The following is a 25,108-nucleotide window of genomic DNA, read 5'->3' on the forward strand; positions in this document are numbered from 1 at the left end:
GAGCTGCAGTCCTGGGGGGCGGGGGCAGATGGGGACACAGGAGCTGCAAACCTGGCTAAAGATACAGTACCTTTTATTATAGAAAGATAGGAGAATGCAGAAGAGAAAGCCTCCAGCCATCCGGAGACTGTTAACATTCTGGAGAGTTTGCTTTTGTTCAGCAGACGTGGGAGGTGGCGGGGGCTGGAGGTGAGGCAGGAGAGCCCTAAAATCAGTAGGATGTTGAACGAGGTGGAATTTTGGAAACCAGTGAATAGACTTTGAAGGAGAAAATACTGTCAAGTCTGTATCTAAGAAACTCTAGGCAGTGAGAAGGATGGATTGGAGGAAAACACAGCCAGAAAAAGGAGAGCAGGTGCGACCTTAGTAATTGTCTGCTGAGAAGGGTGGGAGCTGACCTGGTTACAGTGTCAGATCGAGTGCGGGCAGACTGAGTGCTGCAGAGCTTTGGTCCGTAGGCCTGGTGACTGATCAGGCCTTGGAGGAGGGCCTGAGGGCTGGACAGACCTATGGGGTTGAAGAAGCATTTTTGTAAGATGATTGTACTGTCTTTATTCAGGTGCTGCTGATCGCGATTTCTTTTTTTCTATTGTGGTACAATACACATAGCTATAAACTTGGCCGTTTTCAAGGTGATTCTGTAGCACGTCTTGGTATTTGGCTCCTTTCGCGGCTGCGTGGTTGTCCACGTGTGGGTGGGCCTCACTGTGTTACGCGTTGTCAGTGGACGCGAGTTCCTCCACCTTTGGGGTGTTGTGAGTAGCGCTGCTGTGAATGTGTATATGGGGTCTTTTTTTTTTCTTTTGAACACCTGTTTTTAATTTTTTTGAATATATACCAAGAAACTGAACTGCTGGTGCAGGTGGTGACCCTGTGTATAACTTTGAGGAAGTGCCAGGGTGCTTCCCACAGGTGCTGGCATCGCTGTCCACTCCCCCCCAGCAGTGCCCGGGATTCTGGTTCCTCTCCCCCATCGTCGGCCTTTGTAACTGCCCCTCATCCCAGTGGATGGGAGGTGCTTTCTCATCCTGGCCTATTTGTATATCCCTCCAGGCTAGTGACGTTGAGCATCTTTTCATGTGTTTCCTGGCTGTGTTATAGTATCTTCTTTGGAGAGATGTGAATGGTAGTCAAATACATAATAGTCCTTCAGTTCTTTAAATGCTAATAGGAGGAAGCCCCAGGAGAGAGCAGGAGAGAGGTTGAGATAACACAAGAAAATGGTAGGTGGTCCAGCGTCTGAGAAGCTGGGAAGAGACAGGGTTGAGAGTGTTAAGTGGAGGGATCAGCCTGGGGTGGGAGGAACAGCACTGAAGTTTTAACCAGATTGAAGGAGGAACGGTGGGCATGAATGCTGTCCGTTCTACAGGAAACTGAGGAATTTCTTACCTGAAGGCAAAGTCTGGTCATGAAGAGTAGGGAGAGTTGGCGAGGTTTGAGAAGCAGGAACGGTTTGGAATAATCTCTAATGGAGTAAAGAGGTTGATGATGGAGAAACAGCTATACTTCCGAAACAGGCAACTTTGAAGGCCTAGCTGACCCTGGAAACCGTACGTCATGTTTTGTGGTTTATAAAATACCTTGACTCTCTCAGTACTTAGCGGTCAGGGTTTACAGCCAGAAGAGAAAGGTGGTTGGGTTGGTTTTGGATTGAGATTTTCCCTGGGAGAAGGTACTAAGGTAAGAGAATTGATTATATTAGAACCAAATAATAGGCCACGAAGCCTAGGCCGGAAGGTGAAGGTAACTGATTAAACAGATGCTGAACTGTATCAGCCGACGTCCGGAGTGAGGCAGTTGTCAAAGAGAAGACGACAAAAGAGTAAACTCCGGGCCAGGACAACAGTGACGTTCACTGGAGAGTCTGAGCAGAGTGAGGCGGGACGTGACCGTAAGGGTGACGGGCCGAGTGAAAACCAGAGGGGAGTACGGAAGCGCAGGGCCCGGGAGGGAGGGGCAGGCAGACCCCCTGTCTGTGAGTGACCTGGAGAAGGCGGTGTTGGCGTGGGGTGCCAGGCGTGCTGCTGCTGCGCTCGGGCGGGACTAACTTGTAACAGTGGGGATGGGAAGACTAACTTGTAACAGTGGGGATGGGAAGAAGACCGCCTCACTCCCCACCCCCTCCACCGCTGCCCTGAATCAGATCCGGCACCGCCCTTATCCCTGAGCTGTCTTTCTTTCTTGAGCACAGGCGGCTTCTTACATAGTTCAGAATTACAGAAGTGGTTATTTCCGGATGGTAGAATAACGCATTTATTTTTGTATTTTTTTTCTGAATTTCATCTTCTCTGTGTTGGGTTGTTTTTTTTTCCCAATTGGAAGAAAACTCTTTTGAACATCTTTTCATTAATATTGTTACCATGAAAGCATAAAAAAATTGAAGCCAGTTTTCTTTTATACTTCCTGAGATTTTTTTTTTTCCTAATTATGCTAAGGGACTTTGACTCTTCTCATGACAGGATTAGAGAGCAGTGGTTCTCAAACTTCAGTGTGTGTCCTGGGCCCTAACCCCAGAGTCTCTGATTCAGTAAATCTGAGCCGGGGACCCAAGAATGTGCATTTCTGGCAAGTTCTTAGGATGCTGGTGGTGTTGGTGTGGGGCCCTCACTTGGAGAACCACTGATACAGAGAAGAAGGTGCAGCTGAGCGGAGCAGCTCTGTAAAGAGTGGGATAAAGGCTGAGGTGACAAGATCTCTCAGTAAGATGTCCCCACCTTTCTAATCGTCCCTCTCTTTTGTCCTTTTTACAGAATATAAGATGGGAAACAGGAGAAAATGGGGACATGTTTTGTGTGCCCCCAACATTTGTCACAGTCAGAATTTTACCCTTTCTCCCCACACCCTCACACACCGCCTGAATCTTCTCTGAGCAGCACAAGGGTGGGAGAGGCTGAGAGGTAGATTTGTGTTTGCACGCGTGTCATCTCTGAGCATCAGTAGTTCATTTGGGCTGACACTGATCTGAGCCACATTTATTCTTCAGAAATAGTTACCTAGCAATGCTATTTTTTTGGTACTGAAAAGTCAATGTTTTAAAATATTTAGCCACATTTCAATGTAAAGTCTTGTCTTTTTTTCGTGGTGAGGCTAGCTAACACTTGATTCTCATGACTGGCCCCGCCCTGAAGTTGCACACGTATGATTTTAGGTGAAGGCTAATCCTGCTGCAAAATAGCATAAGAAAATGTTCCTTTTACACTTGTGTTTTTCATTGTAATTTTTACAATTCTCTGGCAGCCAGGCGTTCCCGTTTGTTGTTGTAAGTGTATTATGTCAAATGTCATTTCTGTCTCCTGGTTGTAATCATTTAAATCTTGATTTCAGCTGATGAGTAAAGAGTCCCCTGTGTCTGCTGGGAATGATGCCTATGTTGACCTTGATCGCCAGGTACCTGGTTTTGCATTGTTTCTATTTGTGCAGAGGTTGAAGGGTAAACTTTGGATGTTAATGAAAAGGATGTTTCAGCTCATGAAATATATTGGTGTAATTCTTTATTTTTTACCTAAAATGCAAGAATTACGGTCACTTTTTTTTAAAGCCACTTTACTAATGGATGGTAAACATTTGTAATAAAATGTGTAATTTGTAACTAACATAATTTATTAAATAAATTAGCTTCTTTAATTTACTATATTTTGTGTTTTCTAGTCATGGTTTTTCTTTTTCTGTTAGTGATAGCTTTCTGTATGCCACGTTTAAGAAAATAGATGCAGTCCTGGAACATGGCATGCATTAGTCCTACGATTTATTTAGAACACAAAAGATATTTTGCCTTTTATTTCATGTTACTCTTCAATGACAAAAGTTTCTTTTTCCTTTCATCTTTCTGAAGATGTGAACAGTCTGTCAGGAGATACTTAAATGCACTAAGGAGCTATTATATTTTTCTAAGGAACTCTGCAATATATTCTTACAGTTTTTAACAGAAAAGTTGATTTGTAATTTTAATTACTGCTTTTTAATGAAAGGTTGTTGCATTGTCAGTCGCTGTATTCTGCTCTGGGACCTCCGTTCCACAGCATGAATAGAAACCTTCGTGTTGTCTTCTCTCATTTCTTCCCCATGGTTTCTAAATGTTTTGCAGGAAAATCTTTGGGTATGCTATAATTTTAGCCCAAATTGTTATTTGTCTTTTCCTTACTCTGTGGCATCTGAGTTTAAACTTGTTACCTTGAATGCACTTTTTGTTTTTGTATCCATTACGCAGCGATTTGATCACATGAAATGAAAAGCCAATATAATTTTATTTTCATCAATTTTTTTCTTCTAAAAAGTCAATTAACTTTAATGTTTTCGTACATTGCTAACTTAGAGTTTATCATAATAATGGGACTGTTTGGTTTGTGCTGAGAATCAGGGTAATAAAAACCTTTCATTCTGAAACTGATGAAATTAACACAGAGGTTTAATATGATTGAACATTTGTGTTGAAATACACTAGCTATTTATTTTAACAGCTGAACCCCTGTTCTAGCTTGTATAGATTTTACCAAAGTAAAATTTCTCAGTTATTACAGAATCAAAACATTACCAAGAACCAGGTAGCCCAGATAAGAAAAGATGTACAAGAGAACAAAATTCAAAGTTCAGAAAAGTCAAAGCTTAGGACTAAAAGATATTCACAGTCAGAAGTGGCTACTTAACAACAGAAATTTGGTCTAAATTATTTCCAAACAATGCGAAGTTTATTTATAAATTTCCAGATTTGTTCATTGAACATTTATCACGCATCAAAAAAAAAAAAAGAAATGTCTTGTTTTGACTCATGCAAAAGGGTTCTTGATTTCTGCTGTCCGCAGAAAGAGAAGGGAGTTCTGTGCTCTACATGTGTGGTTATTAGCTGTTGCCGTGTCATATTCCAGTGCTGACTGTAGCTCTTTGTCTCTGCCCAGCTGAAGAAAACTTCAGAAGAACTAAACGAAGCTTTGTCGGCCAAGGAAGAAATTGCTCAAAGGTGCCATGAGTTGGATCTGCAGGTAAGAGGGCTGTTCCCAGACCACCTGTCTGAAATGCACTCTGTGGGTCCCACCACACACAGTGGGTTCCTCTTGCAGTTCAGTTTGACTATAACACAGCCTAATTAGAGAAGAAAAATCCTGGGAAAAGAGTGCAGACCTAGCAAAGATCAGAGTTTTCCTTCCTTCTCACAACTCCATTAAATTCACGATAAATTAATTAAAATGGGATAAGCCCACAAAAAGAGAAAGAGGAGGGAGGGAGACCAGCACTCAGGAGACAGGGGGAGATTTTTAAAAGTCCTGACTTTTGTAGTGTTTACCAGTCTCCACGGTATACACACTCCCAGTGACCAGTACCAGTTGCTAATGGTTTAACAGTCTGCTCACCTGTCTCCTGAGTATTTAACAAGCAGCTCGGTTACAGCCAGCAATAGCACACCACACTCATTATCCACTTCTGAAGGCCAAAGACAGTTGGGAAAAGTGCTGAATGGCCTAAGAGGAGTAATGCAGTGACTAAGAACTCTTATAAGAGGGGATGGGGACTTCTCTGGTGTTCCAATAGGTAAGAATCTGCCTGCCAACCCAGGGGATGTGGGTTCAATCCCTGGCCCCGGAAATGCTGCAGGGCAGCTAAGCCTGTGCCCCGCAACTTCTGAGTCCGCACTGTAGGGCCTGAGGGCCGTAGTTACTGAGCCTGGGCGCCTGCAGCCCATGTTCTGCAATAAGAGAAGCCACCAAATAAGACGGCCGGGCACCCCAGCTGGAGAGTGGCACCCACTTGCTGCAACTAGTATGCCCAAGCGCAACGACAGAGACCCAGTGCCACCAAAAATAAAGATAAATAGTTTTAAAAATAATAATAAAGAGGGATGGGCTGCTGTAGCCAAACCCCAGAGAACGGCATGGAGCCCCCCACCCCCACCCCCACATGGTAGAAGGCTGCAGCGAGGTATAACGGGGTCTCCTGGAGGAGAGCGCCCCCAACGCGTGTCACCCGCTGCAGACACCCTGACCTGAAGCCGGCTTGCTACCAGAGGGTGCTCTTCTCAAGAGTTAAGCGAACAGAAGTATGGGACGATAGACTCAGTGTTAGTACCGCAGGGTTAGGCTCTTTGCATTTTGACCTTTCTGGGTTCTCGAGTTTACAGAGAGCATGTGAGGAAAAATGCGTAGCAAAAAAGAGCAGGGTCAAGGTGAACAGGAAACTAGCCCTAGAGGAAGTAGAGAAATTGGGGTAGTAGAAAAGTTTTCTCTTTGATTATTTAATGCCCCTGTGAAACTGGCAAAGATGCTGCATCTCTAAAGTAAGGACAAGATGCTGTTTTCAAAAGAAAAAAGTCAGAGATCAAGAAACACATGAAATATTAGTCGCTCAGTCGTGTCTGATGCTTTATGACCCCGTGGACTGTAGTCCGCCAGGTCTTCTTTCCATGGGATTCTCCAGGCAAGAATACTGGAGTGGGTGCCATTTAGTATTCCAGGGGATCTTCCTGACCCAGGGATTAGACCCAGGTTTCCTGCACTACAGGCAGATTCTTTCCTGTTTGAGCCACCAGGGAAGCCCCTCAGACTGAGAGGAACACTTAAGTAAATTAAAAATAGAATTGTCAAAATAAAAATCCAGTAGAATAGTTAAAAATGAAGTTGAAGAAATCTTTCATTGATAAAAAGAGAATAAGAAATAAAATGTATTTGTCTTGGATTTACAGCAAAACCAGAGGGGAGGAGAGAGTGGATGAGGTCCAGATGGTGCACGATTGGCCGCATATTGATACTTACTAAAGCTGGGTAGTGGTACTCAGATCTGATGTTTTCTGCCAGAAGCATTTTTCTTTGAAGGCATTAATAGTTGGTCGTTGCTTCGGATGCAGGTAGAATTGTGATGAGAGCAGACTTGTTCGGTTGTATAGTAAATAATACCTAGTCATAATGTAAGTGCCCCTGGAGAAGGGCATGGCAGCCCACTCCAGGATTCTTGCCTGGGAAATCCCATGGACAGAGGAGCCTGGTGGGCTACAGTCCATGGGGTCACACAGAGCTGGACACGACTGAGCGACTGAGCATGCACACATGTGAGTGCTGTTAGTTGCTTTTCAGATTTTAAAATGTAGCTATGCATAAATTATTCACGATAATAAGATTGGTTGTTTTTACCAGCAGAATATAAGTATTATCCTTGGTAGTATAACATTCAGTCGTGCGCTGGGATTGGCCCGCTGTCTCATGAGTGACGTGGTGGTACAGGCCAGCTCATCGCTCGGTGTGTTGTCTGTGGTGCTTTTGTGCTGCAGAGTCGGGGCTGAGGACCCACAGTGAGACCCGTGGCTCTGAAGGGCTGAGCTGTTCACAGCTTGTCCTCTGGCCTGCAGAATTCCATGAACCGTGTATAGTCCACGGGGTCACAAAGAGTCAGACACGACTGAGCGACTTTCACTTTCATGAACTGATTGACGATGTATGGCAGAAACCAACACAACATTGTAAAGCAATTATCCTCCAGTTAAAATGAATACATAAATTAAAAGAAATTAGGAACAAAGAAATGAGTTTTAAGATTTAAAGCCTTAAATATTTATTTAAAAAAGAATACAAGAGCAGAAATAGACCCACGGTATAGAATTGAGCTGTTGGTCTATTCTGAGAAAACACTCGTGCGGTTATGGAAATCTGACAAGATAGACAGCTGGCATTTCAGACGCATTCGTGTATTCAACAGACGTTGAGCACCCACTCCAGACCTTCCCCTGCCCTGTGGCTGCTGTGGATACAGTGAAGTTGAGGGGAACACAGAACTGGATGAACATCCTTGCCCCCAGGTGCTTAGTGCGCACGGAGAAGACAGACAATAAACAGGATAAGAATACAGTCTGTCGTGTGCCGATAAGAGTTCTAGAGAGAGGGAGACTCGGGGGAGCAGGGTGGGAGGAATTTGTTCTGATGGGTTGTCAGCAAAGCCTGCCAGTGGAGGCAGCGAGTTTGTAAGAGATCCTAACAACGCGGAGGAGCTGGCCTCCCAGTCTTCCCCAGAGGAGCGTCCAGATCAGCGCACCTGAGTGGAGCTGGAGAGAGGAACCGTCCACAGAGGCCAGACAGGCCTTGGGAAAGGCTCAGTAAAGGGGAAGCCATTGCAGGCTTGTGAGCAGAGTCATCCTGTGATCCGAGTTTTATTTTCGTGGGTTTTGATGGCTCCTCGGTGGAGACTAGACCGAGGGGGAGGGCCAACTCATGGAGACTGATTCAGACGCCTTTGGAACAATCAGGTGAAAATTTAGGTTGGCTTAAATCAGAATTGAGGGGTGGTAAGAAGTGGAGGAAATCTGTTTGAAGGCAGAGCCACTGATGTTTGCTGAAAGAGTGGATGTAGATGTGAGGATGAGCTGTGACGGATCCTGACTGAGCAAGTGGAAGGACAGAGTTAGCACTGCTGAGATGGGGAGACGGCGGGCAGGCTGGCCGGGGTGCAGGTGAGAGTCCCACCTGCACAGGTTAAAGTCAGACGCTTCGTGGACAGGATCCCAGTTTGGGATCCCAGGCTGGAAATAGAAACATTTGCGCTCTCAGTGAATAAGTGGTGTTTACAGCCCAGCTACTGAAAGACATCCGTGTATTTAGGAGGGAAAAGCCATGGGTGCCCCAAGGCAGGGCCATGGAGAGGACCAGGAGAGGGAGGTGTTCTGGGAGCCGCAGGAAGCAGAGCTCCGCTGGTCCTGGGGGTGGTGGGGCAGGAGCCCTGCTGGAACAGGTTCGAGAGGAAATAGGGGCGGAGATGGAGAATTGGAAGTGGAGGTGGCTTCTGCTTTTCCAGGTTCTTGAGATGTAGTTGGCCTAAGGTAAACCGCCCACTTTTGAAGTGTACAATTCTGATGCCTCTTGGCATCACCACAGTCAGGGTAACGGGGTTCTCTGTCGTCTTCTTCCAGTCCCGGCGCTGCTTCCTGTCTCTGTGGATTCGCTTTTATCTTCTAGAATCACATGTAAAAGGAGTCACACACACTGTACTCTCTTTCTGCCTGGCTTCTTTTTTTTTTTTTTTGAGATTCATTCATATTGTTGGTATCAATAGTTAATTCTTTTGTTGTCAAACAGTTTTCCGTTGAATGGATGTGCTGTTATTTAGCTATTCACCTGTTGATAAATATTTGTTTTTCTGTGTTTGTGTTAGTCACTCAATCCTGTCTGACTCTTTGCGACCCCATGGACTGTAGCTCGCCAGGCTCCTCTGTCCATGGGATTTTCCAGACAAGAAAACTGAAGGGGTGGCCATTCCCTTCTCCAGGGGATCTTTCTGACCCAGGCACTGAACCTGGGTCTCCTGCATTGCAGGCAGATTCTTCACCATCTGAGCCACCAGGGAAGCTGTTATAAACGAAGCTGCTATAAACATTCTGCATCTCCTTGTGGACATATGTCTTGTTTCTCTGTGGTAAATAAATACCTAAGAGTAAACTGTCTGCGTCATGCGGTGGTTCCATGATTAATTTTTTAGGAAAATGCAAACCAGGTATTCACAGCGTTCAGAACAGTACACATTCTCACCGGTGTGTCAAATCCCACTTGTGTGCATCTTCGCCAGCGTTTGGTACAGCCAGTCTCTAACGTTCGGCTTCCTAGTGGGAGTGAGTGTATGGATATAACATTATGGTCTCAACTTGCTTTTCCTTGGCGAGTAATCGTGAGTGTCTCTTTTGTGTACTTAGTTGCCGTTGGGTGTGTATCTGCTTTCTCACCCAGTCTTGCCCTACTCTTTGCGGCCACATGTACGTAGCACAGCAGGTCTTCTGTCCATGGAATTTTCCCCGGAGGAATGCTGGAGTGGGTTGCAATTTCCTACTCCAGGGGATCTTCCTGACCCAGGGATCGAACCTGCATCTCTTGCATCTCCTTCATTGGCAGGTGGATTCTTTACCACTGAGCCACCTGTGAAGCCTTTTACATGTCTTCTTTGGTGAATTGTCTTTTCAAATAGGAAATTTTAAAAATGAATTATTGCTTGCTTTTACATACTGGTCTGTCTGTACAATATTCCTAAATAATATAAATGTTTTAAGTGGACATTACTTGTACTTCTTTAAAAACAGGCTTTAATTCATAATGGCTTCCCTGGCGGCTCAGATGGTAAAGAATCTGCCTGCAGTGTAGGTCGGGAAGATCCTCTGGAGTAGGGAACGGCCACCCCCTTCAGTATTCTTGCCTAGAGAATTCCATGAACAGAGGATCCTGGTAGGCTACAGTCTGCGGAGTCACAAAGAGTTGGAGACAACTGAGCAACTAACACACACACACACAATTCATAATGGTGATTTACAGGTGATTAATGCAGATTCCAGCGTAATTGGAGAAAACAACCCCTGTCTTTCTACATTCTAACAGGTCGCAGCACTGCAGGAGGAGAAAAGCAGTCTGTTGGTCGAGAATCAGGTATTAATGGAAAGACTTAATCAATCAGATTCTATAGAAGATCCTAACAGTCCAGCAGGAAGGAGGCATCTGCAGCTCCAGACTCAGTTAGAGCAGCTCCAGGAAGAAACATTCAGGTAAAGGACCCCTCACTCAGCTCTAATCCTTTAAAATCTGGTAATGTCTTTTGCAGTTAAGAATATAGTGTTAGGGCTTCCGGGTAGCTGCAGACCAAGGTGGCTCTGTGATTAGCCACTTCCCAAAAGTCTTCTCACACACTGTGAAATGAGCACACGTCTAGGAAAGTTCTCGCCCTCAACCTGACTTGCAGACAGAACGCCCCAGTTGAACCGTGACTGTGGATGAAGGGAAGGAGCAGATCCCACCCCCACCCCACCAGGTGCTTGGAGACAACTAAAGTCAGACTGAGAAAAACATCAGAAAGAACTAGCAAAGGGGCCTGAGGGTGAGTAGGAATGGTCACTGGAGAGATTAAGTTCACTCAAAATTGGAAATCAAATTTAAAACAAAAAAAGGAAATTAGATCACAAACTGCAGGGATAGGATTTCAAATTAAGTGTATCTTCTTAAAGGGCCAGATGCCCCCCCCCCCCAAAAAAATTTTTTTAACCAGGCATGGAATTTAAAGATTCTGCCTTCCAGCGCACAGTTTAAGGGCATAAGAGAAAGGCCAGGGGTGACGTTTATAGAGACAGATGTAGTTAAAGGGCAAGCCGATGTAAGGGAGTCGTCCTCTAACACATCTTCTCGAGGAGGAAAGGGCCACAAAGGAAGAGGGCCCACTAGCAGTCAGGTGGTAAAAGGAAAATCTGGTGTCCTGCAAGACAGAACAGAGCGCAAAGTCTAAGGACCTGGCAGGATGATAAAAATACTGTGTTACGATTTTCTAGAAAATGTATCATGACCCATTTATTACCTAGCCATAGATTTTCAGTGTTAAAAGTGTGGGTGAAATTAAGTATCATTACTTATCCACTAACTTGATATGGTTACGTATCTACCAGTCTTTATTTTTCTCCAGTGATGTGATGTTTTGTTTTGTTTTGTTTTGTTTGCCTTGACCAGAAAAAAGTGCAATTTCTTAGTCTTCCCCGAAACCTAAGGCAAATAGTCCATTGCTTCTGGTCTGCAACCGCAGTTTAGACTGTAATCTGAGGACCCTTTCGGAGAGTCTTCACGCCCTCTCTTCCAGCTGCATATCTGTTAGACTGGATTTCCTTCATGAACCTCAGCCAAAAAACCCTCACATCAGACGCATGTAGAAACAGGAGAACCCAGCTGTCTTCGAGTAAACCAGTGATTTGAATCACAGAATGTAAAAAACACTGCCACTCTTCTCACCATTTTTAGAAAGTAGTTGTGTTTCATAAACAATATATTGTATTAACATAATGGGTTTATTACTATTATTTTCAAATGGTTAACATCTCATTTATCAGTATTCTTTAAACAAATCTGAAAAGAAGAGTAGCAAACTCAATCCAGTGCTATAGTAAAAATAAGCTTTATCCCAGAAATATTATTAAATCTGTTATAATAACTATTAATTCTATTACAGTAGATAAATGTATTATGCCTCCTCCATAAGTTAAAGGAAAAGGAAGAATAATAAGCTTGGTACATGAAATTATCAGTAAAGTTAAGAATATAAGATGAAGATGAGTATTAATCTATTAATATTATTTGACTTTTTTCTTGACACTCTAAAAATCCTGGCTTTGCCCCTTGCTAGCTGTATAACCTTCGGCATACCTCCATTTCTCTAAGATGGTCTAATAGTTTTGTCTACCCTCTAGAATTTTTGTGAGCATTAAATGAATTAATATATGTAAAGTACTTTAAGAATATTGCCTGGCACATAGAAGCTATATAAGATTTAGCTGTTGTTACTTTTCTAGAAAATGAAATAAGAAAAAGAAATGAGATTAAAATACTGGAAAGACAAAAAATAAATGATCATTATTTATAGATAATGTGTGTCCACCCAGAAAATAGAAGAGAACCAACTGAGAAGTCCTTAGAACCAATAAACATTTAAGAGAGAGAGGGTTATGTTCACCTTTGCTTATGTCCCAGGTCTTTCTAGCAGTAACTAGTACCACCGGGAAAATTCTGCTCATAAGTATATAAATGAAGAAGAAGAAAAAATTGTAATGCTTACCCTAATGGAAACAGCTTGGTACCCGTGCAACAAAATACAGACACCAGTGACACAAATGATCCATAAACCAGTCCAAGTATATATAAAAATTTATAATATGATAAAAGTGGCATTTTCTAATCCAATAGGGAAAGGTTATTTGTTAAATAGTTTGGGAATGATTGGTAGGTGTTTTGATAGGAAAAGTTAGATTCCTGCTCTGTATCATATACCCAAATGGTTTCCAGAGAAATTGAAAACTTTAATGTTAAAAAAATGAAACCCTATAAATACTAACAGAAAATAACGAATTAGAAGAAAAAAATTCTAATTGTGCATTAGAAGCAAAAACTATGAAGGGTGAGATTCATTAGTTGAATTGGATAAAAACTAGGAGTCTTATGCTTTAAATACATAAACAAAATTAAAATAACCAGTGATAAATATTTGTGACATGAGAGAGAATCCTGTAAATCCAAAGGAAAGGTGTATGTGTTAAGCAAAACAGATTCGTACATGGAATTCCCCAGCAGCCCAGTGGTTAGGACTCTGCGCTTTTATGGCAGAGGGGCTGAGTTCAGTCCCACAAGCCGTGAGGTACGGCCAAAAAAGCAGCAACAGATTAAAATAAATTAGGAACCATATTATCCATATTTGAGAGGTGAAAAGATCTATGAAAAGAAGTCAGGCTGGAAGTTACACTCCATAAATGTTAACAGTAGGTACCTGCCTAGAGTAATGCATGATTTTTATCTTCTTTGTTTTTCTGCATTTTTTTAAATTTCTAAAGGGAGTATGTTCATTTCCTAATTAAAAATAAAACTTAATAGCTGATATATTTTGAAAAATAGCACTTGGTGTCTACCTTTCTGAGTAGAGGATGGCAGTTGTTGTCTTTCTTCAAGTCTTAGAACGGCAGAATCTGTTTCCAGGATAGTTAAAACTTGGAAATATGGCATATGGTCACAAAAGTGGGAGACAAGTTCAAGAAGAACGTATTGTCATTGTTTTTAACTTACTTTTGCTGTTTTAAGAAGAATTATTAGACAGTAGAGCTTTCTGGGTCTGTTTCGTTTCAATGACAGGCTTGAAGCAGCCAAAGATGACTATCGAATACGCTGTGAAGAGCTGGAGAAGGAGATCTCTGAACTTCGGCAGCAGAACGATGAGCTGACCACTCTGGCAGACGATGCTCAGTCTCTGAAGGATGAAATAGATGTTCTTAGGTAACCCAGCCCCCCATCCCTGTGGGATCTCAGACCCGCCAGGCCCCCGGGGTTCACCTCCATGGAACCATTTCTCATCTTGTAAAGCGGGAATAGTACACACGCCCACTCAGGCTGACACGTGGAACTGAGTGAGCCTATGTTTCTAGGCACTCGGAACAGTATCTGGCAGTAAGTGCTGCATATAAATGTTGGTTAAGTAGGAGTTAATCTCTGACCAGCACTTTATGCTTGCGTAGCTGTGAGCTTTCTCTCTGCTGCTCCTGGGTTGTCATTCTGTGTCGTCCGGCTGATCCGTCGTCCACTTGCTCAGATCCTGTCTCCCCTACGAGGCTCATTTCCTTGCTGGACTCAGCTGTGCTCTCACCGGGCCCCTCGCTCCCTGCTGCTTCGGTTCTCCACTGTTCTGCCTGTTTAACCTGTCCTCCGTCGGATCATTCCAACCATCTGTATCTTACCCTTTGGCTCTTTAAATGCTGAGAACGAATAGAGAAAATCACATAGTGATGTCATTTTTGTCCTCCTGCAGACTGATGATCCTCGCCCTCCTCTGGGCTCCCCCCATGTGCCCCCCGTTCTGCTGCCCATCCGTGGACGGCTCTGTCCCCACCTAGCTTGTCACTGCTCTGAGTTTTCCTGACTCTTCTCACCTCTCCCCGCTGCGTGCTGTCTCCTGCATCCCCACCGTGTTTGGCCTCTGCTGCCTGCGTGCAGACTGGTGCCCCGTCCACTGCTGACTCCTGGTGCTCTGGTCTGAACCCTTCTTGGCTCTGCAGGGACCGATGCCACATCAGTTATCACTTCTCTTCCCATTTGAATCTCCGGCCACCCCCGCCCCCGCCAAGTATCTATTTGTATGTTTCGGTTCCTCTCTTCTTAGAAACAGTGAGAGAAGTATTACTCTCTGCTTCTCTCCAGAACAGATTTAGATTACACGGGGTCAGATTTACATTCTCTCCTTAACCCACTAGAGTTCGCCACCGCCCCCCCCCCAACTGCTCCTCTGAAACAGCTGTTCCTCTGGTCACTAATAACATCCAGTTGCCAAATTATTTGGACACTGTACAGTATATTTTGCTTTTGTGCTGCATGGAACTCTGTGACTACCTGCTCCTGCGTGTATTCCTTAAATTTTATGTAATGTTCCTCATTACAAATTTTGCTGTCACTTTGGTCATACTTTTGAACCTGCCCAAAAAACTAAGCTGGACTCGACCTTTGGTCTCGTCATTTCATTAGAACGTGTTACTCCCTGGCGATCTTCTTGGTTTATCCCTGTCTACAGCAGCTTTACAACTGTGGGTGTGTTTGTGATTCCTGGTTTCCCATCTCGTTCTAGACATTCTTCTGATAAAGTTTCTAAACTAGAAGGCCAAGTAGAATCATATAAGAAGAAGCTAGAAGATCTAGGTGATTTGAGGCGGCAAGTTAAGCTCTTAGAAGAGAAGAATACTATGTATATGCAGAACACAGTCAGTCTAGAGGAGGAGCTGCGAAAAGCCAACGCGGCTCGGAGTCAACTCGAGACGTATAAGAGACAGGTAAGAAGGTTGGCCTGGTTTCTTGACGTTGTTTGCAGCTGAATTCCCCAGAGTCACACTGGCTCATCAGAGTCCACTGACTTGTTTCCACGGTGTTTGGTTTTTCACCTCTGAAACTTGGTCCTTATCCAGAGGTTATTGATTGGTCCCTACAGCAGATACTTCTGTTACGTCTTAATGTATTGCACTGAGTCTTGGCTGCTGTGCTCGGACTGCCTCTGGTTGCAGCAGTCGGGGAATCCTCTTTATTGAGGTGCTCAGGTGTATCCTTGCAGCGGCCTCTCTTGCTGCAGAGCCTGGGCTCTAGGAGCACGGGCTTCAGTAACTGTGGCACCTGGGCTCAGTGGTTGTGGCGCACGGGCTTAGTTGCCCTGCAGCATATGGGATCTTCCCAGACCAAGAACTGAACCCACGTGCCCTGCATTGGCAGGCAGATTGTTAAACATTGGACCACCAGGGAAGTCCTGTATGCTGATTTTACAATCTTGTCCAATTCCCATATTACTACTTTTGGGAGGGGGGACCATTTTTGAGGTCTTATTTTGTTTTTATATTGCTTCTATTTTATGCTTTGACTTTTGGGCCATAAGGCATGTGGGATCTTAGCCCCCTGACCAGGGATGGCACCTGAATCCCCTGTGCTGGAAGGCAGGGTCTTAATCCCTGGACCAGCATGGAAGTCCCCCATATTACTTCTAACGATGTCTATTAGTTTTCTTGTCAGAAGTCGTATTTTACACAAATAAAAATCTTTTTGTTTCTTTTTACAGCATATCCTTTTTTTCCTTCTTAGTCAGCATGCCTGACCTTTACTATAGTCTTGAACAGAAGCAATAATAATAGACAACCATTTCTTGTTGATTTTTTATGCAGTACTTTAAATGTTTTACCAGTATATTATAAGGATTGCTTTTGGTTTCGGTAGCCACCTTTTCTTAAGAGTAACAAATTTTCGTTGTATTCCTAATTTCATGAGTGTTTTTCATAAGCGGATGTTGAATTTAATCAGCTACACTTTTGAGAGACGCCTGTGCTGCTTCTCCTTCCTGTTAATCTGATGAACTGTATCGATAGATCCCTGTGCTTGACCATCCTTGCCTTCCTGAGATAAGCTCAGTTCAGTCGTAGCAGGTTTATTTGTTGTTTCACGTTGTTAGATTCACTTGGTTTATTTTACTTGGAATATTTTACCTCTACAATTAGTTTACTCAGTTTTCTATCTCGTGCTTTCCTTGTCTTCTGATTTTGGCATCAAAGTTATATTCACTTAATGTAACAGAGACGTTTTACTAGAACAGCCCTGTACACCATGTATGGCTGGTGGGGTTTTTTGGTGAATACATTTTTCCACATTTCATTATGAAAATTTTCAGCATACAACTAAGTTGAAAGGATTACTGAAAGTTAAATGTAGTCCAAAGAAGCTATGAATGTGATTAAAGGGTATTAAATTAAAATAAGAAATGATTTTATCAGAGTTCCAGAGAGAAGAACAGAATTATAGAGGGACATTATTTGAAGGAAAGAATGGCTGAGCGTTTTTCAGAATTAATGAAAGACATCAGATTTAGTATTAACCGTGAATTACAAACTGAATAAATAAAAAAGAATTCTACACCTGTAATTATTATGGTGAAATTGTGCTATAGAATATAGAAATATTATACTCATTCTCTCTGTTTCTGATCTTGTTGTTCAGTCACTAAGTTGTCTCCAATTCTGCGACCCCATGAACTAGTTTCTGATCTGGAGCTTAATGTTATTTTATTTTTCGTTGTAATACTTCTCTTTCTGCAACTTCTCTTTTGGTGGCTATTCACATCTACGTGATCATATTTAGTGGTATTTTATTCCTTTTATAATTTATGTTTCTTTCTTTTCTTTAAGTATAACTCCAGTTTAACTTGCTTGGAGGGCTTATTCTTCTATTTTGCTTTTGTTCGTACTGTTAATGTTTTTCTGCTGTTGTTCTTAGTGGTTTATTTCTTTAACACTTTTGTGATTTGGGGTTTTGCTCTCATCTTTAGCTTTGAGAGTACTGGGGACCTGGTTGAGGCTGTGTTCTTCCAGGCAATACGTGTGTTTCGTATGCCAAATTTACCACTGTGTTACCAACCAGGGTGACTTAAATTAATTGCTTGGTTTAGGGTTTGCCAGACAAGACATATGGCAAAAATTCTAACACAAATCCATCTATCCACAGGCTATGGTTACACATTTTCAAGTTACACTTTATAAAACCCAGAACACTCACTTTAAGGCAGGCAAGTTTCCTTACTGACTTTGCCAGCTGATGGATTTTTTCCCTAACCTACCTATTTACTGACTCACTACCTTTCAGAATCCAAGATGGTTTAACAGCCACCACCTGCCTCCCAATATGTTAAAGGTCTGGGCCCCTGGCACTTCCGGTGGCATCTCACAGTGCCCGTAGCTTCCTCACAAACCTCCACTCTAGTTTTAGCCCCTGATGACCTCCCAGGCTATGGTTTTTCCTGTGGTCATGTATGGATGTGAGAGTTAGACTATGAAGAAGGCTGAGAGCCGAAGAATTGATGCTTTTGAGCTGTAGTGTTGGAGAAGACTCTTGAGAGTCCCCTGGACTGCGAGGAGATCCAACCAGTCCATTCTGAAGGAGATCAGCCCTGGGATTTCTTTGGAAGGAATGATGCTAAAGCTGAAACTCCAGTACTTTGGCCACCTCATGCAAAGAGTTGACTCACTGGAAAAGACTCTGATGTTGGGAGGGATTGGGGTCAGGAGGAGAAGGGGACGACAGAGGATGAGATGGCTGGATGGCATCACCGACTCGATGGACATGAGTTTGAGTGAACTCCGGGAGATGGTGATGGACAGGGAGGCCTGGCATGCTGTGATTCATGGGGTCGCAAAGAGTCGGACACGACTGAGCGACTGAACTGAACTGAACTGACCTCCCAGGCTTTCTTACAAGCTTATCAATGCCATCGGACATTTTTCCCCTTAGCATTTCTTTTGCTTCATGCTGAAAGGACTTCCAGACTGCCCAGTTACCTGTGTTACAGGAAACGAAAGTCCTGTAGGTTTTTCTAGGTTTGAGCATTTGTTCTTCCAGATGGTCTGGTTTTAGAACCCACAGTATCCAGGCAGATTTCTGTACCTAGATTCTCTCCACTGAGTCAGGCTTCTGTAACTTATCTATTTTTTTTTAGTATCTGTGGGGAAGATAATCTTCATAGATCTGTAGAAGAAATTTGGTAATTTCTAATGTGTCAAATTATAAAAATTAATGATACCTTTCTATACCAGGTAGTAGAACTGCAAAATAGATTATCTGAAGAATCGAAGAAAGCCGATAAATTAGATTTTGAATATAAGCGGCTAAAAGAAAAAGTTGACAGTCTTCAAAAAGAAAAGGATGTGAGTATGTATATTGGCATTTTGGTTTTGATCAGTGTCAAAATTAAGAAAATGATATTTAATTCTTATTTTGGGTACGTTAATTTCTTGTTCTGTTTATAAATTTAAAGTTTAGAGATCCTATTGATTTTTCAAATTATTTTTAATTGGCAGCTAATTGCTTTACAGTATTGTGTCAGTTTCTGCCATCTGTCAACATGAATCAGCCATAGGTACATGCATGTCCCCTCCCTCTTGAACCACTCTCCCGCCTCCCACCCTTCTGAGTTGTCAGAGAGCATCGGATTTGAGCTCCCTGCACCTGTTGATTTTTAAATTAAGGAAGATTCATATTTGTGTTTCAGAAATAGATCTAAAATAAAAGATTGAGAGACTGTTCATTCTAATTTATTTTCTGTATATTTAACTTTTGTACCACTGATGCTTCTTTTCCATCATCTTACTTGTGATTTGCTATAAATTTATGTAGCTTTTCTGTTTTCTATATGTTTACTACAGAGGACACAATTCTTTTTGTTGTTGTTCAGCATATTTTGAAGCTTCTAAAAGTATTTTTACTTTGTCATAATTCATGAACTGTCTTTGTTGTGTGATTTTTATGTTTCATGAAAAGAATTTTATTTACATAATAAGATACTCATTGTTAAGAATGGAGTAGTTTTGTTTCTTACGGTTAACTAGATAAAATACTGCCTTGCCCATGGGCTGTATTCAGTATGGTTAAACTGGAAAAAACCTAATCTTTTCCTTCTGTGATTGTTCTGTAAAAGATGAAAAACTGTAACATGTTCATGTTCCGCACTGATTATCATTCTGTCAGGTAAGGCAGAGACCACTAATGAGTAAATTCATGAAGGTTGAAGCTGACCTCCCTTGTTCTTAATGTCCCTCCAGAGGTTGAGATCGGAAAGGGATTCTCTGAAGGAAACCATTGAAGAGCTTCGCTGTGTTCAGGCTCAGGAAGGACAACTCACAACTCAAGGTAACAATGTTTCAGAAGCCCAAGCAAGATTATTTGTTTAGGTAGTATCAGGAAAAATGTTAGGATTCATTTTAAGATGATTGCACCAAAAAAACAAGAACTTAAAGTTGGAGAAGAGGCCATGAGATTGATACAGATTTTGAACTGTTACCCAGATTTTATGGAAAATAGACGATAGTTATGAGACCAAATTTATTTACCTACTTTTTAATTTTATATTCAAATGTTTATATATTATATATATATATATGTCACTTAGTCACGTCCGACTCTTTGCAGCCCTGTGGACTGTAGCCCACCAGGCTCCTCTGTCCGTGACATTTTCCAGGCGAGAATATTGGAGTAGGTTGCCATATTCCCAACGCAGGGATTGAAGCCTCATCTCTTGTGTCTCCTACATTGGCAAGCAGTTTCTTTACCACTAGTGCCACCTGGGAATGCATTCAAATGTTTGGGTTTTATTAAATCAAAAGCATAAATCATTTGTTAAATCATTTGTGTTAATAATAAACCTGAAAAGTTTCTAGTGACCTCTTTAAAAGTATATCAGACTTTCTAAATCAGTGATCTTTCTTTCAGCTGAGAAGTGAGGTGGGTAGCAGTTCACTAACACCCACTACTTGGGAACTTAACGTCCAAAGTAGAAACCTTTTCCTCCTCACAGGAAAGGAGCAGCACTTAGCTGAGAATTTACCTTCCACCTCTTGGGGAGCACGTGAGCCTGGCTGGGTGCTCGTACACTTCACCATCTGCTCACTCCCACTCGTATTTCCAGCCCCTGGCTTTCCTGTTGCCTGAAACTAGACTGTCTCTTTTCCTCTGACTGCAGCCTCCTTTTCCCTGCGCCCTCTTTCTGCCAAACCTGTTCATTCGCTCCATCCTCCTTCAGCCCCCTCTGTGGCCTCTAATGACCATGCTGATGGCCTCCTTTCCCAGGTCACCCAGCCTGCATACCTGCATTTCAGCTGTGTTCTCGTCACCGCTGTCTTTCCTTATCCTCTTCACCTATTTCTGAACCAGCTTATCAAACCCTAGCTCAGTTTTTTTTTTTTTTTATAATTTTGTTTCTCTGTTTGTTTCTTTTCTTGCTGTGCTGGGTCTCTGTTGCTGCGTGTGGGCTTTTATCTAGTAGTGTGAGCGGGGACTGCTCTTCGTTAGAGTGCTCGAGCTGCTCATTGCCATGGCTTCTGTTGGTGGGGAGCATGGGCTCTCTGCGTGTGGGCTTCGGTAGTGGTGGCTCACGCACTTAGCTGCTCCGCTACGTGTGCAGTCTTCCTGGCCCAGGGCTCGAACCTGTGTGCCCTGCATTGGCAGGTGGATTCTGCACCACTGGACCACCAGGGAAGTCCTATGGTTTATTGTATACACAGTAGCTTGCATCTGCCAATCCTGAACTCCTGATTTATTCCCCTACCCACCCACTTTCCCCTTTTGTAACCATAAGTTTGTTTTCTATGTCAGTGAGTCTGTCTCCATTTTGTAAATAAGCCATGGTAAACACTCTTAGCAACCTAGGAATAGAAGGAAACTTCTGCAGCCTAGTAGAGGTCATCTGTGAACATCCTACAACTGACCTCATACTTAGTGATGAAAGACTAAATGCTTTTCCCCTAAGACCAGAAACAAAGCAAGGCTGTTCAGTCTAGCCACCAGTATTCAACATGGAGTTTCTCACCAGTGCAGTCACGGAAGAAAAAGAAAAAAGAAATGAAGGGCATTCAGATTGGAAAGGAGATCTGACAGCTGAGTTCGGCAAGGTTTCAATGTCCAAGATCAGTGTGTAAATACGTTTCTGTGTACTATTAGTAAATAATCAGAAAGTGAAATTACAGTAGTTATCTTAAGGAATGAACTACAAATAAGTTTAGCAAAGAAATGCAAGACTTCCACACTGACAACTATGAATCATTACTAAGATAAATTAAAAATATAAATAAATGTAAACACATTCCACATTCAGTTGTGGAGAGAGACTGCAGTTCTCTTCATATTGGTCTAAAGATTCAATGCAATCCCAATCAGATTCTCAGCAGACTTTTTTGTAGAAATTGACAAGCTGATTTTACTGATACAATTTATATGAAAAAACAAAGTGTCCACTATAACCAAAAAAAAATAAAAAGCTAGAGAGCGTACACATCCTGATTTCAAGAGTTACTTTAGGGACTTCCCTAGTGGTCCAGTGGTTAAGACTTCACCTTCTAACACAGGCCGTGCAGATTGAATACCTGGTCGGGGAGCTCAGATCCCTCATGCCTCAGGGCCAAAAAATGCAAATGTAAAAAACAAAAACAATATTGTAATAAATTCCATAAAGACTTTAAAAACGGTCCATGTCAAAAAAACAGAAAAAAAGTTACTGTAAAACTGCTATAATTGAGCAACGTGAAACTCGCATAAGAGAGACATAGAGATCAGTGTAATATATACCACACTAATAGAATGAAGGAAAAAACGCATCATCCTCTCAATTGATGCAGGAAAGGCAACTGACAACGTCCAAAACCCTTTCATTAAAGAAATAATGTAAACTAGAAAGGAAACTTCTGCAGCATGAGAAAGGTCGTACGAAAAACCCACAGCTAACAGCGTACTCGGTGATGAAGAACCAGAAGCTTTTCTTCTAAGATCAGGAATAAGACAGTGACGCCTGCTACCACCACTTCTATACTTCGGTTAACATGCTACAGGAAGTTCTAGCCAGAGCAATTGGACAAAGAAAAAAAATCTAAATTGGGAAGGAAGAACCAAAAATATTTCTGTTTGCAGATGACATGCTCTTATATGTTGAAACCCTTTAAAAACTACACACACGAAAAAAAATAGAACAAATAAAATGAATTCAGCAAATTTACAGGATATAAAATCAAACAACAAAAATGAGTTACATTTCTATACACTAGCAGCGAACAATATGGAAAGTAAATTAAGAAAACAATTTGATTTACAATAGGATTAAAAAGAATAAAATACTTGGGACTAAATCTAACCAGGAAGACACTTGTACCCTGAAAAGTACAAAACACTGCTGAAAAAAATCAAAACCTAAATGGGAAGATATCCATGTTCATTGGAGACTTAATATTGTTAAGATGACATCACGGAAACAATCTACAGATTCAGTGCAATTCTTATCAAAATGCTGATAGTATTTTTTGCAGAAATAGAAAAACCCAGCCTAAAGTTTACATAGACTTTCAAGGGATCCTGAAAAGCCAAAACAATCTTGAAAAAGAAAAAAATTAGCTTGAGGACTTACACTTCCTGATTTTAAAACTTAGTAAAATGTTAGAGTAATCCAAATAGTATGTATAGGTGAAAGGGCAGATGTATAGACCAATGGAGCAGAATATAAAGGGCCTGGAAATAAACCTTCCCGTAGATGGTCAGCTGATTTTGAAGAGGAGCATCAAGACAACTTAGTGCAGGAAAGGAAAGTCTTTCAAGAAGATTGTGCTGGGAAAGCTGGATGTCCACATCCAGAAGAAGGAAGGTGTCCATCCTTATACCATATACGAAAAGGAAGTCAAAATGGAACCCTAAATGTAAGGACTAAAACTGTACAACTTTAAGAAGAAACCATAGAGAATCATCATGATGTTGGATTCAGCAGGGGTTCCTTGGAATTGATACCAAAAGCACAGGCAGCAAAAGGAGTAACAGGTAAACTGGACTTCATCAAAATTAAAATCTTCTCTGTGTCAAAGAACACTGTCAATAGAGTGAAAAGGTGGCATGCAAGATGGGAGGAAATATTTGCAGATCCTTTATCTGATAAGTGGTTGATGTCCAGAGAGTATAAAGGACTTCTACAACTTAGCAGCAAACAAGCAAAGGACTTAAAGACACGTTTCTCCAAAGATATCCAGATGGCCAGAATTTGTATATGAAACAGTGCTCAACATTGTTAGTCATTAGAGAAATGCAGATCAAACCCACAGTGAGGTCCCACTTCATACCCATCAGGATGGCTGTCATCAAAAAAGAAGGAAAATGGAGATAAGAAATGTTGATGAGGATGTGGAGAGATCAGAGCCCTCTTGCATTGCTGGTGGGAATGTAAGATTGGGTCAGCCACTGTGGAAGAGTTTGGTGGTTCTTTATAATAAAAAGTTAAAGTTATCATATGATCTAAAAATTGTGTTCCTAAGTATATACCCAGAAGAATCAAAGCAAGGACTCAACTAGATCCTGGTATGCCAATGTTCACAGCAGCATTATTCACATTAGCCAAAAGGCAGGAACAACCATGTGTCCGTCAACAGATAAATGAATAAAGAAAATGTGATATGTATGTATAATGGAATATTATTGGGCCATATAAAGAGATGAAATTTTCATAAATGCTGCAACGTAGATGAATATTGAAAGCAGCACGTTAGGTGAAGTGAGCCAGACACTGAAGGACAGATGCTGGCGTGAGGTATCTAGAATGGCCAGATGTTGGCATTAAAGTTACAAGGGGCTAAAGGAGAAAGCAGTGGGGAGTAGTTACTGCTTAATGGTTACAGATTTTATGTATTGAGTGATGAAAGCATTTGGAAATAGACAGTAGTGATGTTTCCACAAAATGGTGCCTTAGCATCAGCATAGGACTTCGCGTTACTCAACTGTACACTTAAAAATGTTAAAATGATGATGATGATGGAAGGCAACTGTGACATAGTTTTTGTACTTTAATGCTCAAAGTAGGGTTCATATAGGGACTAAAGGAGGTAGTTGTGGTCTCTCTTGACCTTGAGTCAGTGCTTGTGTGTTTATAGGGTTGATGCCTCTGGGAAGTCAGGAGTCTTCAGACAGTCTTGCAGCAGAGATCGTCACACCGGAAATCAGGTAAGGAGATGGTGAAGTCCAGTCACACTTCACAGTATTGTTGTAGAAAACTTACTCCTCTGTGATATAGAGGACTAGTTCCTTACTCTTTATCACTGACACTTTCAATCTGAACTCGAGGCTCTGTGTCCTTGATTTCAGCACGTTAGAGACCTTCTCAGCTGGCCGTACAGAAGCTTGGTTTCTCTCTTGGGGAGGACAGGGTCTCACACATGCAGACAGACACATCTCTGCTTGGGTATCCTCAGCAGACACTTAGCCGTGAAACCACGTGGCCCAAAGACAAAGGTTATGCTTAGCCATTAGCCTGCAAAATACTTAGTCGCTGAGATTTATTACCTAAGTTCAAGAAATGGTCTGGGGAAGACAGAAGCAGAGTCAGGAGGAAACATCGCCCTGTCTCTATTGCTCTTCCCTCAGAAGTTCCTTACATTTGTATTTTAAGTATTCTGTTTATTTTAGTGTATGGCTGGCTTTATGTATGAGAATGAGTAAATGATTGGAAAGCACCATCTGTCCAGCAAAAGGATAATGATTAATCCTGAATATTGCTTTTACCTTATTTGGGCTAATTTGCCCCCTTTTTAAGTTAACACCAGCCTTGATTC

At 42.1% G+C, this 25,108-nt stretch overlaps 1 protein-coding gene across 1 annotated transcript in view; it reads left to right on the plus strand.

Moving 5' to 3' along the window:
• HOOK3 (hook microtubule-tethering protein 3) overlaps positions 1–25,108 on the plus strand; it is a 92,139-nt gene that overhangs the window by 38,144 nt on the left and 28,887 nt on the right. Inside the window, exons 8-15 of the mRNA XM_010846449.1 lie at positions 3,325–3,387; positions 4,893–4,976; positions 10,332–10,495; positions 13,605–13,745; positions 15,085–15,286; positions 18,575–18,685; positions 19,580–19,667; positions 24,431–24,500. Coding sequence (XP_010844751.1) covers positions 3,325–3,387; positions 4,893–4,976; positions 10,332–10,495; positions 13,605–13,745; positions 15,085–15,286; positions 18,575–18,685; positions 19,580–19,667; positions 24,431–24,500 — 923 coding nt within the window. The remainder of the gene's footprint in view (positions 1–3,324; positions 3,388–4,892; positions 4,977–10,331; positions 10,496–13,604; positions 13,746–15,084; positions 15,287–18,574; positions 18,686–19,579; positions 19,668–24,430; positions 24,501–25,108) is intronic.

Source organism: Bison bison, unplaced genomic scaffold, assembly GCF_000754665.1.
Source record: "Bison bison bison isolate TAMUID 2011002044 unplaced genomic scaffold, Bison_UMD1.0 scf7180017864236, whole genome shotgun sequence".
Taxonomy (NCBI): domain Eukaryota; kingdom Metazoa; phylum Chordata; class Mammalia; order Artiodactyla; family Bovidae; genus Bison; species Bison bison.